Source organism: Homarus americanus, unplaced genomic scaffold (genome assembly GCF_018991925.1).
Source record: "Homarus americanus isolate GMGI-L3 unplaced genomic scaffold, GMGI_Hamer_2.0 scaffold52512, whole genome shotgun sequence".
Taxonomy (NCBI): Eukaryota; Metazoa; Arthropoda; class Malacostraca; order Decapoda; family Nephropidae; genus Homarus; species Homarus americanus.
Window position 1 is genome coordinate 15,491,664 of NW_024735442.1, and position 16,083 is coordinate 15,507,746.

At 35.9% G+C, this 16,083-nt stretch overlaps 2 protein-coding genes across 2 annotated transcripts in view; both read right to left on the minus strand.

The window, feature by feature from the left end:
* The window catches only part of LOC121871065 (MAM and LDL-receptor class A domain-containing protein 2-like), a 116,067-nt gene extending 112,696 nt beyond the window's left edge, over positions 1 to 3,371 (minus strand). The window contains exons 1-2 of the mRNA XM_042373175.1: positions 3,327 to 3,371; positions 2,245 to 2,393 (exon numbers count right to left, since the gene is read on the minus strand). Coding sequence (XP_042229109.1) covers positions 2,245 to 2,393; positions 3,327 to 3,366 — 189 coding nt within the window. The 5' untranslated portion in view covers positions 3,367 to 3,371. The remainder of the gene's footprint in view (positions 1 to 2,244; positions 2,394 to 3,326) is intronic.
* Positions 3,372 to 3,891: 520 nt separating this feature from the next.
* On the minus strand, positions 3,892 to 14,142 carry LOC121870938 (MAM and LDL-receptor class A domain-containing protein 1-like). The gene is made up of 9 exons (XM_042372911.1): positions 13,886 to 14,142; positions 12,779 to 12,945; positions 10,673 to 10,870; positions 10,210 to 10,407; positions 8,337 to 8,609; positions 5,774 to 5,892; positions 5,332 to 5,485; positions 4,076 to 4,303; positions 3,892 to 3,939 (listed from the first exon to the last, which is right to left on the minus strand). The coding sequence occupies exons 1-9, from the start codon at positions 14,130 to 14,132 to the stop codon at positions 3,892 to 3,894; spliced, it is 1,632 nt and encodes a 543-aa protein (XP_042228845.1). The 5' UTR covers positions 14,133 to 14,142.
* Between the last annotated feature and the right edge of the window lie 1,941 nt (positions 14,143 to 16,083).

Below are 16,083 nucleotides of genomic sequence, written 5' to 3' on the forward strand. Positions count from 1 at the left end.
ATATATTGTATGCACGTTAAAATATATTAAAGTACACAAGTAGACACAAATTCAAGTTTTTGTCTAGCTTATTTCTCAACCCTATTTCCCAAAAACTGGCAAACTACATATTTCAAAATTTATATTTACTTTTTTTTTTTCACTTCACGATTTAAACACATTTTAATACAATATGAATCTGAATATATACACAATACACAGAGTGAAGCCCTCTCTGCCAAAATTCCTTTATAGACAATTCACTCATTAAATTTATGAACACAACACATATTCTTTAGTTGTCATTAATACTTTTTTGTTAAATTCATAGTAATAAGATACAATTAACACACCATCTTCCTTTTTAAAATATATATTCCTTAATTACATAAAATTCAAAAATCCTTTCCAAACACAATTCTATTAGAGACATTAAAAACTATACAAAGAAAACTTATTCCTTTCCAACTCCTTAACTCACTTTTAAAATTAGTTTTTTCTCATTTGTAAGTCTTTTTCTGCTATGATACGTGGTGACTGGAGTCAAGAATAACACAACTCTACTATTAGTGTATACTGTATAGTCAAAAAGCCACAACTTGATCAGTCATTTGGTATATATCCACTTTCTCACATTGCTATACAGTATGCATATAGCTATTCTCTCCATATCCAATCACCTCCACTATTCATTTTTTTCATTCTTAGCATAAGACAGACAATACCTGTATTCATTGTAAAAGCAATAATATTTATTAGGATATAAACAATTTCAAAATGGTAACGCTCCCTATGCATCTGTTCTTTCACCTACTCTCTTCCTTCTTGTTATCAATGATTTACTTCACACTACGACTAATTCTATCCATTCTTACGCTGATGATTCTACTCTTGACTCTTCTTCACATTTTTTCCTTCCCCCTAGTTCTCAAACTAGATCTGTTTCTAGAGCTGATATCATTTCATCTATCAATGTGGATCTGTGAAGCATCTCCGATTGGGGAGGCAGAAACTTGGTTAAATTCAATAGTAATAAAACACAGTATTTACTAATTACACTTTCCAAAATAGAAGATCTCCCACCAATCACATTTCAGGATGCAATCATTCTGACAAATTCTAAAATAGATATGCCAGGCCTCGCAATTTCCTCTAAAATGTCATGGAAGCCACACATCCACAACATTGCCAAAGAAGCCTCCCGAAAGCTGGGAATGCTGTACGGACGCCGTAGCTATTTCGCTCCTGAACCGTTGCATCAGGTTTATTAGAGATTCATTCATCCTAACTTGGAGTATTGTCCTCATATCTGGGGTGGCTCTTCTTCTGTCCAACTGTTAGATGGGGTGGAATCAAAGGCATTTCGTCTTATTAACTCTCCTCCTTTAGTTGATAATCTCTCTTCCCTTCTCTTCGCCACAGACATTACTTCACTCTCTCTCTTTTACAGGTACTTTAACGGGCAATCATTCTGACAAATTCTAAAATAGATATGCCAGGCCTCGCAATTTCCTTTAAAATGTCATGGAAGCCACACATCCACAACATTGCCAAAGAAGCCTCCCGAAAGCTGGGAATGCTGTACGGACGCCGTAGCTATTTCACTCCTGAACAGTTGCATCAGGTTTACTAGAAATTCATTCATCCTAACTTGGAGTATTGTTCTCATATCTGGGGTGGCTCTTCTTCTGTCCAACTGTTAGATGGGGTGGAATCAAAGGCATTTCGTCTTATTAACTCTCCTCCTTTAGTTGATAATCTCTCTTCCCTTCTCTTCGCCACAACATTACTTCACTCTCTCTCTTTTACAGGTACTTTAACGGGCAATGTTTGGTGGATTTGGCATCCTGTGTACCGCCGGCAAGGCTGTGGGTTCGTAACACTCGTCTTGCCCACGGTGCCCAACGTTTCTCTGTGGATGTCGGTCACACTAAAATGACCCAGTATAGTACCTCCTTCTTTCTTCACACAGCCAAACTGTGGAATGCTCTGCCTTCTTCTGTGTTTCCTTACTCTTACAATCTGTCTCACTTCAAAAAGATGGTTTTCTGGCATCTTTGTGATGTAGATTAATAGTCTTTTTCTCTTCTATTTTTAATTTCTTTTTACTCTTATATTTTTGCCCTCCAGGCCCCGTTGTGAGTCAGTGACCCATGCCTGGATGGGCTATTCCCGTAAATAAAAATGTTAACATACACTTTTATGTATAAAATCAGTCTACTGTATAGGGAAAGGTTCTGTACCAAAATAAACAAAAATATTTACCTGTTGTAGGATATTGAGTTCATGGGGACCATCCAGCATGTATGAAAAGGCAAAGCATGAGGCGTGAGTTGCAGAGATTTCCGTCGAATTCATGACACCATGTGCACCTGGCTCTAAATTTTTAGTGATATCAAGGTAAGCAAAACCACCTGCAGGGATAAAGGTCATACAATTATTATCAACTTGTACCTATTCTACTTTAACACTAATACTGTAGTCTAAATAGTAACAACACAATAATTGTAGAAAACTTTAAGGAATGTTGTAATTACGTAAAGGCATACAATGAGTGATGGGACATAATATCCACTTGAATAATCAACACAATCCCTTGTGTTTTAGTCAAGACCATTTTTTTTATTTGATATATTTAGAAACTAATATATTAGTAGCCATGCAAAAGGAAAACCACAAGGAAGATGAAGTACAGTATAGGATGAAGAAAATACAGTACTGTATTATTGTATTATAAGTGAGAATAGATGGACATCCAAGAAGAAATTGACTCTAGACCTTTTCCCACCAACATTCCAGGCCACAGATGACATATGGTTGGTCCAGGTGCCTATAGGTGTCAGTACAATACCGAAGTGGGGAGATAAGTGAGCCTACTCCTGTCACATGTTTAGTTACACTCTAACCACCATGGATGATATACTGCCTAGCACCTCCTTCCAACCCCTCAGAAGAAATGGAATCATCCCTAATTTATTACCCCAAGCATGTTCCAAAAGATTCTCCTCAGCAGTAATGAAGGATGGAACTATCAGGTCTGATGTACCAGCTGCCAGAGGCTGATGGTCACTGTTTCAGGGTTTTCTCTACTACATGTTCTATGCACTCATATATGGAGGGCAAGAATATCCTTTACCTTTTAATAATTTTATTTTTACATAGAATACTATCATTCCATAATGTTTTCTAAATAACTCATTTTCTGTGCATATAAGGTAGAGAGTCAGGGAGGGTGTGTGCAGTTTAAGGGTTAAAGCAATTCATCCCTGAAGTACCAGTCCTCAGATAATAATTAACTCTCACTGAAATGACCTTTATCATTGTAAACATTATAAAAAAAAACTCACCATCAGAGCTATTATCTGCAACATGGACTTGCCACTTCATCTCATTGCCTGTATCCTGAATAATATAAAAGAAACTTTAATTAAACAAAGAAATAATGATACATAATACTGAATTACTTAACTATTCTCATGACTCTTATTTTCCATCAGCTTTTGTATTGCATTTGTAATAGGAACACCTAAGGTACAGGTTGACCTTGTTTATACAATTTCATAACTGGAATTACATTCACAGATAACTTTCTACACCTGAATTTCATTTATTTTTCAAGCAAGTAAAGATCCCCTTATGACAAAGTCTAAAAAGATGTTAAACCTAGAAACTAAGTTGGAGATACTAAAAGTCCTGAAAATGGTAAAACAGTGGCAATGCTTGGCAACATACACCACATGAGTGAACTAACCATTGTGCTATCAAGAAAAACACCCAAGTTAAAATGCCTTTAAAGTGTCTACTGCATTTTTAGCTAAAATGACAGGAGTGGGACAGCTAGGTTTGTTATGATCCATCTAAAATTACTGTTTCTGAGCCAAGGCAATACAGTAATTTGGACTTGTAATATGCTCAACGATTCCAAGCAAAATCCTGCCATATTAAAACTTCACACCAAACCTGAAAACAATTCACTTGACTTACTGACAGCTTTTGAGCAGATAAAATTTAGTGCAAACAAATAGATAGACAGCATCACTTCTATATCTCCCCTGAACTAACACTCAGGAGGAGAGAAAAAATATTCAGCTCTTACTGATCCTGCTTCACTCTTCCATATACAGAGGTCTTCATCAAAGTAGCAGTCATAAAGTCCAGGGGGCACACTGGTAGCTGGCTCAGACGTAGGAATGACCGGTGTAGTGTAGTTGACCCCATTATTGGCTTCACTTGGTTGGATGATGCATCCATCAGCTGCTACAACAATGTCATCCACAGCAACATCACCCATGAATCCCGTCCCCATCACACTCTCCATGATGACCTGTAACACATACATATGTCTAAGAATCCCAGCCCCATCAGATTTTTAAGAATGGCCTGTAACAAAGGCAGATAGTCATGAATTATGGACCAATCACATTCTTAATGATGACCTTTAACCTCTTTGGTCCTAAATCCCTTACCGGTATATATTATCTGTACTCTGTTTACGGTATTTAATTTTTATATTATATTACCGCATTACGCTTACTGTTGTATTGTCCCTCTTATTACTTATTTCTCTAAATATTTACATTACCGGTACCTTAAACACCACACTTATTTCATTCTTTTCTATTCAAATTATCTCATTTTCATCACTTTACTTCTATTCACAATCATTTTTCATTTTTTCTTAGTACTGTATATATACACTTTTCCAAAATAATTCACTGAAATTTTAAGTTTTTTCTGAACAGCTCATGATAGCATTGTCATCTGCAAACAGCAAGTGGTTCATCTCACATTTGCATCCTGCATCCTTCTCCACTGTTCTAGCCTTCACTCTGACTACCCCATAGTCACTAACCATGACAATCTTGTACAACCTTAATTAAGACCTATTTTCCCTGGAACCACTTTCTCTCTTCCAATAAACACTTGAACATATTTCACTCTCCCATTAAAAACCATTGGACAGCATTCAAAAGAGAGACCTAATTATTAGAAATAATGTGCTGCCAAGGCATTGAGCAACAATATTGCTTCTGTTGTTTTTAATACCTGTCCTGTACATTTAACTTTACATAAGTGTACTGTATCTATCAAAATTGCATGCAGGCTTCTCAGATATGATAATGCCCTCTAAGGTCTGTTCAAAGACAAAATTAGATTAAAGAATCAGAGAACTTATATTCACTTTTCATACTGCAGTGCCAAGCAATAATATAACAATAATTATATAACTGTACAGTAATTCAAAATTCAAAATTACAAGAAGGTAAGTCATTTGAAACAAATAACTAACTAAATAAGATGTACTGGGTTATTTATTCCAAGTAAATAATAATGCTCATTACAGTAACCCACCTGATGAATATATGAAGCAGAGAATGGGGCAGCAGCATACTGCCAGCCTGGGTCCCATATGGGAGTGGATGGAGAGAGCTTCCATAATGTAGTAAGTGAGCCAGAGTTTGGATCATACATAAGTGCTGACAACTTAGTGCCCTCTGCCCCATACCTGTAATAAAATAGATTTAGTTATTCAGTTTTTTATATATATACTGTATATATATATATATATATATATATATATATATATATATATATATATATATATATATATATATATATATATATATATATATATATATATATATATATATATATAACTGTATATATATATATACCCTGTATATAAGTATATAAGCAGTTTGCTTTCCATTTTTGTACATATGAAGGGGGGGAAGAAGTGGCGAATCCATAGCCGCTGATTAAAGGTTAATAAAGAATTCTACACAATACTTACAAGTGGTACCAAAAAGTCAGACAACGTTCAGCTGATACAATTGGTGGCAGTCTTTCACTCATAAGCCATGCTCTGTTATTTGACAGGTTCTCATCTGCTTCAATAAACACAAATCCTCCCTTGGAACCCAATGAAAAGAAGAAATATGTCAGTTATGATCATAGAGGAGGCACATTAACTATTTATGTAAAATTAACATACTGTACTGTAGGATCTCAACTGAATGAAAAATATGTCTGCCTGTTATATCATCTTTACTCCTCTCCCACTTTTGTATGGGGTGGATTAAGAGATACATAAACCAAAGAAAGAGAAGGAGAGGAAACTGTAGGGATCATACTTGACAAGACTAACAAGCCACAAGAAAGGGCTATGAAAATAAGTACTGTATAAATATCCTAATACTAGCTATGATCCTTGACTTGAATATTCAGTTTATAAAAATTATTTCTAAACATTCATTCTGATTTAAACAGTTCTTATCAATTCGCTATACATACATATGAAGATGAACTGTCTGGTTTCTTTATGTTTACTCGACCATAATGAAGAAGGCACTTGATGCATTGCTTTGTTCCAAAATATAACACACCTATGCAGATATATTACCTTCCATATTATTTTCCCACAACTGAGAGAGAATATCCCATTTCCTTATGATTTTATTTAATTTTTTCACCAATTGTCTGTACACAAGCCAGTCAAGTAGTCAAGTGGTAATATCGACAATATTTACCTAGATTTTGCCAAGGCTTTCGACAGTGTACCCCACGAAAGGCTGAAAATCAAACTGGAAGGGTACGGAATTCGGGGAAATGTCCAAGAGTGGATAGAAGACTTTCTACATGACCGCAAGCAGTGTGTGGTGATTAATAGCACGAAATCATCACCTGTACCTGTCACAAGCGGGGTACCACAGGGCATTGTATTGGGTCCGCTGATGTTTGTTTGTTTCATAAATGACATGCCTGAAGTTGTACACTCCTCCATACAAATGTTTGCCAATGACGCCAAGTTATTTCGGGAAATCAAGAACCAAGCGGACTGTGAAGAGCTGCAGAAGGGCCTCTGTAGGCTCCAAGAATGGTCAAAGAAATGGCTACTGATATTCAATGTTACGAAGTGCAAGAGGATGCACCTGGGGCATACCAATGGTAAGGAGGCGTATCATATGTCCCAACGGGATGAAGAAACTGCACTATTTGAGACTGAATGTGAGAAGGACCTAGGTGTGTATGTTGACAATGAGCTGAAGTTCTCGGGCCATTGCGAAAAGAAGGTAAATCAGGCAAATAAATTATTGGGTCTTATAAGAAGGTTGTTCAGATATCTAGACGGTCCGTGCCTCGTAACGATCTTCAAGAGTGAAGTGCTTCCCCATCTGGAGTACTGTCACCCCGTCTGGTCCCCGAGATATGCTAAAGACTGTCAGTTGGTTGAAAATGTTCAAAGGAGGGCCACCAGACTGGTGCCTACCCTTCGGCACCTCAGCTACCCTGAGAGATTGGAGCGCCTGAACTTGCCTGGCTTATACTACAGATGGGCAAGGGGGGACCTAGTTGAGGTGTATAAGCATCTCAAGGGGCACTACTCAGTCGAGTGTCCTTACTTGGAGCTGGCGGACACTCGTCCCACAAGGGGTCACAGCTCAAGATTGAAGAAGCCGCAAGTCCAGAAAACTGTGAGGGCAAACTTTTTTGGAGTGAGAGTTATGAACTCTTGGAACAATCTACCAGAAAGTGCTGTGACGGCACCAAGTGTGAGCTCTTTCAAGACAAGACTTGACCAACACTGGAGCGGGTTCAAGTGCATTCAGGAGCTTGTGCATGCCCAGTACTTGCTAACAGTGCGTAACAGAGAAGTGACCGATCGCCCAAGCGGCTAACGACCTGATCTTTTGGTGAAGAGGATAAAAGAAAAGAAAAAGTAATCAGAGACGTGACCGATCGCCCAGGCGGCTAACGAGCCGATCAGTGGTGAAGAGGATAAAGTAAAAGTAATACCTGTTTCCTATTATAACCTTGACTGTCTAGTATTAGTAAAGGAGGAAACCCAAGAACCCAGAGAAAACCTGCAATGTTTGGCAGAGTCACTAGACAACACCCATATCACATCTGCCCAGGGAATAGAACACAGTGGTGAGAGACAAGTATGCTACTGTTGTACCACTAAAGGCACTATAGAAGAATTTAAATATTGGGAAATAATAATAAAAAAATATATTAAATTATATTTGAAACACCACTTTTCACTGATGCAGAATTCTGGTTTCCAATTTTAAAACAAGTAACTGAAATAAGAGGAGTCAGATAAGGAGGTTAAATACTCAAAGATGATATAGTTAACAATTAAGTTATATACTGTACAGTAAAACTTAAGATATAAGCGTGATGATTAGCATTAAAATTACAGTAGGCAACATGTGTGAAAAATCTGTTTCTAATATTGTTTCTTCATGTTTGTGGAATTTTAATATCTTCTTGTAATGCTATCAAAGATATGTGAACCCCCTCTGCATGAATTTATCTAGTATTTAAAGGTTATACTGTAATTAAAAACTTACCAAGTTATCTCTTTGGGTAGAATCTGAGTAAGGTCTGGTGTTAATGGATACCTCCCCTGGACCAGCAAATTGCCACTCATCATCACCTAAGTTCTCATTAGAATACCAAGAACACAGGTTACTGTCAAATGAGCATGATGCAGGACTGTTACACATTCCAGGGGTCAATTTCACATCATCAAGGGCAAAAGTTGAGTACACACCATTCATGTGATTACCCATGATGCCTTCAAATGCTAGATGGAAGGGCTTCAGTGATGGCTCCAAGTTAAGCTGTGAAGAAGGGTGGTAATTCAAAAGAGAGTAAATAATACGACAGGATAAAAAATATAGAGTGTACCATCAAAATTTTGCAAACTTTAGTGATCATTCATTAATTTCCAATTGGGCCATCAAGAATAAACACAGCAACTTATTTATATTACTGCTATACATATCTGCAAGAAAACTTAATTTTGGAAACAATATAAATGATACTGGCTCAGTATATTTCACACTTTGTCATTTGTTCGTTAAAATTTTGTAGTTTTTCAAATTTATTTAAATGCTGTGAGGATTAACCTCTTCAGTCTTTGGGGTGATGTGGCCCTAAACCCCATATCAGAAGTACAGTACTATTCCATATTTACTCTTGCTGTATGTTTACTGTAAATATTCATTTTGGAAGTGTGAGCACCGCACGTATGGTGTCGAAAGCTACTAAAAAAAACAAAAAAAACAAAGGGATTGAGGAGAGGCTCAGTAAAAAGACTGTCCATTAACCCTTAGGTCCCGGGTGACGTTCCAGAACATCCGACCAGCGCGCCCCGGGTGTCGTTCCAGAATGTCTACCTATTCCCGCCACTGTTTAAATGCCCAGCACGGGTTATCAGGTTCCAGTGTGACTATTTGCCTGTTACACCACATGCTCGGCCACAGGGAAGCTTCCTGAACATAATTGCCTTCGTTTGTTTGTTTCATTTTCATTGTTTGTCTTTTTTATCATGTTGTATCAAAGTAATATTGCTAAAAGTAGTGTAGTTGTATTGTAGTGTTGTATTACTGTAAAAAAATGCTATGATTATGTTATAAATGTATTTATTTGTGGAATTATTATTATTCTATGCATTACTTGCTCTATCAAACACAAAGACAGACAGGCAGACTGGCAACTGACTGGTGAGTGTTGCCAAGCACTTTTTATGAAAAATAATGCAAATAAAATATTTTAAATGAATTATTTATAGCAAATAATTATTAAGATCAGTAAATATATGAATAAGTGACCACCTCGGACACAAAGGCGAGCTAAAAATAGCTGCTAAGTGTGTAAGGACCACAAGCGTCAGCTGTCAAACCAACACTGTCTCCTTAACTCCCCCTCCTCCACCCTCCCTCCGAGCAGCCAGGGAAATATCTAGAGGGTCAATATATAGTCTTTCTTACTTATTTTTTATTACTTTATCATTATAAAGGGTTAAAAATTATTTTTGTATTTTTGGAAGAGTTGAATTTTTTTTTATTTATTCCCATGGGGGGGGGGGGGTTACTGCCAGCACCACCCTAACTCGGGGCTTAAGGGTTAAGGAAAAATTAAACATTCTCAACAAACTTGAGAAGAATGTGCCTGTGAGTGTTGATGAAGGAGTATGGAGTTAAATAAATGTTAAAGAAGTCTGTTTTTCTGAGACACAAATTTACGAGGTCAGCCTGTAGCACTGTGCATTGTAGGATTTATTGGGGGATTCTAAAAGTGAGTTTCAACTAACCAGAAAAACTCTTTATCCGGCAACTCTCAATCCCCGCAGGTGCCATATAACTGGGATTCTACTGTACATTTAAAATAGTCATAACACCTAACAAGACAGTGGTCCCTTAACTCAATCTATCATACCTGTAATGTGACCCAATCTGAGCCAAAATCTTCTCTGGCATGCAAAAGAAGCTCTCCATCCTTTATATTTCCTTCTCCAATATTAAGGACATTCAAAGCAGCATCCTGGCCCATCTCAGAGTGCATGTGGACTTGGAATGTTAGGCAGTGAGGCTCTGTTAACCAATAATTGGTAGTATAGAGGACTCCCTTAGATCCCTGTGTAAAGACACATTCATGAACAAACATATTCTATAAATATTGAATATACCAATGCAAACACAAATGTTCTTATTACACTGCAAAGCCATGTGACAAAGCAATGAAGAAAAAAGTTTAAGTAGTACAAAAGATATGAAAAGAAAGTACACATTGTACAGCAATTAAATAACAAACACAACATATGGTACATATATACCATAAGAACATTTCATTCTAAAAAATAATATTCCACATTAATATATCCATCTGCAGTAGTACTTACTTTTGGGGCAGATGTATTGAGGTATACGTAATAATCATGAGCTTTGGATTCATCAGGCAGGTAAGGATCATCATGCCCATTGGCATCATGCCAAATCCAGTCTATGTTATCATAAACTTCCTCTTGCCTAAATCCACAAAGCCCTTCAGTGAATGAACAAGACAGGTCATCTTTTCTTGGACATCTTGATGTCGTAACCTGTTGAGTTAAAATATTTTAAACAATTTAAACTGTTTTATATATATATATATATATATATATATATATATATATATATATATATATATATATATATATATATATATATATATATATATATATATATATATATATATATATATATATATATATATATACCCTGTATATATTTCATGTAGATCCACAATGGAAATTATCTCTGTTAATAATGTAAAAATACTTTCCTTAAAATCATCAAGTGAAGCATCTCCGTCCTGACCGTCGGATATCTTAGCGTCAATGGTAATTATAAATTCTGTATCCATAGTACCAGATAGAACGTCCCTCTGTACTAGCACCCACACATCCTCTAGAGGGTAGTCACGATGCAGCAACTCCACTATTGATGGCCCATCCACTTGCTGTAACAAAAACATTACTGTACTGTAATGGAAGGCTGTAAGTGGTTTAGACATTACATCCTCTATTTGGGATAAAACTAAGCATATACAGTATTATCTTCCTCCAAAATACTCTAAGAGCTGAAAAACTTCATCTACAGTATATCACTCAGAATAAATACAATATACGTCTCCTTCATGTGTGATGGGGCTTGAAAACAATCCCTTTGTATTTTACACATCAAGGATTAAGTAGTAACTAACATACCAACAGATATAAAAAAACAATAGCGATATCACGGCCTATAAGACGAAATTTGAACATTAAAAAAATCTGCCCAAAGTTAGGGGGTCGTCTAAACCACCAAGTTTAAAATTCTTACCTCTTAAATATTGTGGTTTAGTGTCAAGAGTGGTGATGAAAACATCGTAAGCCACTCACAAGGTCTTACCACTAATTATTTTATACTGAAACTTACGTTTGGCAAGCTGGATTCAAATTAAGATTACCGGTATATTAAAATAATAAAAATGTATTATAAACCTGTCTAACATACCGTAAAAGAGATTTATACCCCTGTAATAAACACAGCTATCATCACACACCCCTCCCCACACCCATTTGCCAGTGAGGAGACAAGAAAGGAAAAGTGACTTAATTACAGACGCTCAAGTGACGTCACTAGTGTTTACACTACACCAGCTGGTAATATTTGATGCCATTACTTGAAGTGAATTGGCCTTATTTTAAGTAACTAACTATAAATAAATACAAAAATTAAAAAAAAAGATCAAAACTGAGAAATAATATACTGTATGTATGTTGTGTTGTCAAAGTAAGAGGAACAATTGTGTAAGTACGTAATATTTTTTCACTCAAATCCTAATGAAACACTACTGGAGAACATTCCTTTGTCGCAAAACAGTTTATAAATTAAAGAAAATAATTACAGTGTGTTTAATATATTACAGTATATTATAAATAAATAAATAAAACAAATAATTCGGTAAATTTATTTAAAGTAAATGGAAAATAAGCAAACATGTTATTTACCAAGACCCTTCCGTCTGGCTCAGGGTGAGATGTAGGGGAGATAAAGAAGGCTATTTATAGCCCATCAGAAGTGGCTAGTACCCTAATGCACCATAAATAATTCATTGAACATTCATTTTTTGTACATAGTATATTCAGTATATATATATATATATATATATATATATATATATATATATATATATATATATATATATATATATATATATATATATATATATATATATATATATATATATATATGTGTAATAAATGTATGTAGTAAGTACATACTGGTGAAACATCACAATTAGAATACGGTGGTTTGTTAACCACATGATAAATAGTCATCCCACCACGCTTCAGTGACGTCACTAGTGTTTACACTACACCAGCGATATAATTTGATGACATTACTTGAAGTGAATTGGCCTTAGTTATGTGGTATAAATAATACTTGGACCTATCACACATAATCTTAAGTAACTGCAATACCTCAGCATTAACAACCACAGGTGGAGGGCTGTCTCCCACATGGTGTAAAAAGAAGGTAAGGCAATAGTCAAGATTAGGATCTAAAGTGGGAGTTTTTAACCGTGCCGTTACTTCTCCCTTGCTGTCATCATTTGTATGTCGTAAGGCAGCAATGTAGTGGCCAGAACCTGATGGAAAAAAGTATGTGTCAAGAAATTAATAACAATAATGTCTATTGTATTTTGTTTTGTGACATTAAATATACAAGATTAAGATCTACTTTATTTAGTTATATGTGATTATATAAATAATACTTGGACCTATCACACATAATCTAAGTAACTGCTAAATCATTTGAGTATTATCCAATAAAAACAAGGTTTAGTATGTTCACACTTATTCTAATGTATATCCTATACATCTTTACAAGTTCCATCCCCCAAAAAAGTATTAATGGCTCTACTACAGGAGAGTCATGATAAAGATTTGGTTATTACAGAGAGGAAAAATGATGAGTGTGTAAGTCTGCAAGATGTTTAAGTTCTGCAGTGGTATGGATGGACTGCAAAATAGGGACAAATACACTGTACAGTATATACTTATGAGTGTGTTTATGTTACTACGTATATGGAAAGACAAGGTCTGTCCTTACCAGCCTTGTTTTCAATAGCTCCACTGTTGGCAGTGTAAAGCAAAATTACAAAAATGGTATAAGAGCTTTACAGTGTGTAAACACAAGCACATATGCTTGGAAAGGGGAAATAGAGTACTGTTGTGGGAAAACAAGCAGCATCCTAGAGTGGGAAAGGAGAGGAGCAAATAATAAAAAGGTCTCTAAATATTGGAAAAGGAGTTAAAGAGGCCACAAGACATGTTTGAATAGAGTGATCTGGAAGCTTTCCCATCATGAATATCCCCTCAAGAGAGAGAATGAAATTCTGAAGAAACAGAGATAAAATAAAAAGGCAGATAACTGAAAGTTGCAAGTTAATATACCAACCAAATATGTTAGCAATAAAAGGAAGTATTGAGGCTATACAGAGGAATTTTCACCCTTCTGAAAACTTGAACATTTCTCTACAAATAGAACTTAAACTTATATAACTGCAAGAATTATTTTCAACATACTATTGCGAACAGTGTGGTCAGATATTGGGTGATTGGATGATGGCGGATCAGAGGCGTTTACTCGTGCCCATGTTCCAACGTTGTCACCTGTGTCCTGCTTAAGATCACATATAGGCCGACTAGCATTTTCAAAGTTGCATTGAATATCCACATTTACAATGGGTTTTGGTGACGTTGACAAAGGCGACACAGTGGGTGGTGGTACTGGTACAGCATCTTGAGGTATAGCTGAAAAAAAAACACACATATACAAGTAAAATTGATTGAGACCATCTGCTTTCTATGCCACTACCATTTTGTATGGAATAGATCAAGAGGTACAGAAACTAGAAATGTGGTGAAAAACAAGTGCAGAAATTGACAGAAAAAAGATTATATCAACAGGTAGAATTCTGCACATACTGTACATTCATTCGCTGTACATAGTTACTGGAATACGATAAATTATGATTCTTATCAAAATGTGACATTTCATGAACTTGTCATAAAGCTGACAGGCTCACTGATTTCTGACATTACCAACTATGTTTCTATGATGTTACATACGAATTTGACTGAAATCTGAATTACCCAAAAGCTGAGTGTCGACACATGCGCAAAATGAAGCCAAGCAAAAAAATAAAATCCAATACGTATTTAATATGAGTCGAATGTGCTTTATTTATTTCTGTACATTATTTATATGAACACTTGTGCTTCTGTGCTTTTTATTTCAGATTAACAAACAATTGAAACCTATTTTGACCAGCTAAGAATCGAACAATCCTTTATTACATTAATTTATATGGGAAAAATTGCTTCGTTATTTTTATAATCGTTATACAGTACAGTACATAGGGACTTTTAAAAACAGAACCCATACAAATAACAAGGACCCATTGTATTGCATAATATACACAGTACAGGTCCACCACCGACTTTCCGGCACCCTTGGTTCCAAAGCCTTGCCAGATTATAAGGTTTGCTGGACCAACCGAGGTCAGGTAATAAAAATTCAACAATACTGTACACCTCTGACCCACTAATTATACACCTCCCGTGTCTCTAAAGCACCATGAACTGCTAGAAACCTAAATTAAACAAATAATAAATGTAAATTAAATGTGAAAAAACCATAATTTTGAGCAATTTTGAGTACACACTTTGTACTCAAATGTACTACACTAAACTAAAATTTATATCTCTTGTGCAAAGTACAGTGGGTGATGTTTGTACTCAAATTAATCACTATTTTACAAGGATTCCAGCAATGCAATTTATATTCTGCTAAGTCTAGTCAGCTACATTTTATAAGATCAAAAATTTAAGTTCTAAAGCTAGCTTCACCCTGGCTGGGAGGGAGGGAGGGAAATTAAGTGCCCTCTCATAATTTTGTCTGGACTAAAGGAGGTGCTGGACCATCAGTTGCAGGGAAATCGCTGGTGTACCTGTATGAGCAAGAGAATTATATTTCCAATTACAGTACTTGTTTTGTTTTTTAACTTACTCAAACAAATGCCTTGCTCCTTCAGGTCTGGATTCATGAATGCAATAAAACCTTCCCGACCATCCCAGGATTCAGCCTGAATAACCAGTAAAAAATTCGCTGGAGGATCCTGTAATGGAATGAACTTGTAAAACTTTGGCAATAATTAACACTTCACAGCTAGATGATTAATAACACTTGTACCTGGGGTATACAACAATTACCTTCCTGCAATAGTATTGTTCCTTATCCTTTTTGGCTTGCATCACAATGAATTGCTAATGGCTTTCTCTGATCATAGTACAGTATGACATCACTGGAGAGGATGTTACCAGTTGTTTTACACTGGTCAATGCCTTTTTTCTGGTCACTTCCCCATTGCCATACTATGACTTTATTTGTCAGTCAACAAATAGGATCCATAACATCAAATAATCTAGGTAAAACTTAGCTAAATAGTCCACCATCCAGGTTAGCCTTCGCACCTTTGTCACAACTGTGGGGAGATTCATATTTACTTTAAACATTAATTTCTCAGGATCAGGCTTTAGACCATCTTTAAGAATCCCATGACCAACAAATTAAATTTCATAGCTTCATAACTCAGTCTTGTCACTCTTGGGCACTACCCCTGACTCTCTACATCTTTATAACAATCTGGAAACTTTACTGTCATGGTCTGCATATTCATCTTCATCCTTGTCTCCTACACTCACACCTATCACTACACTAA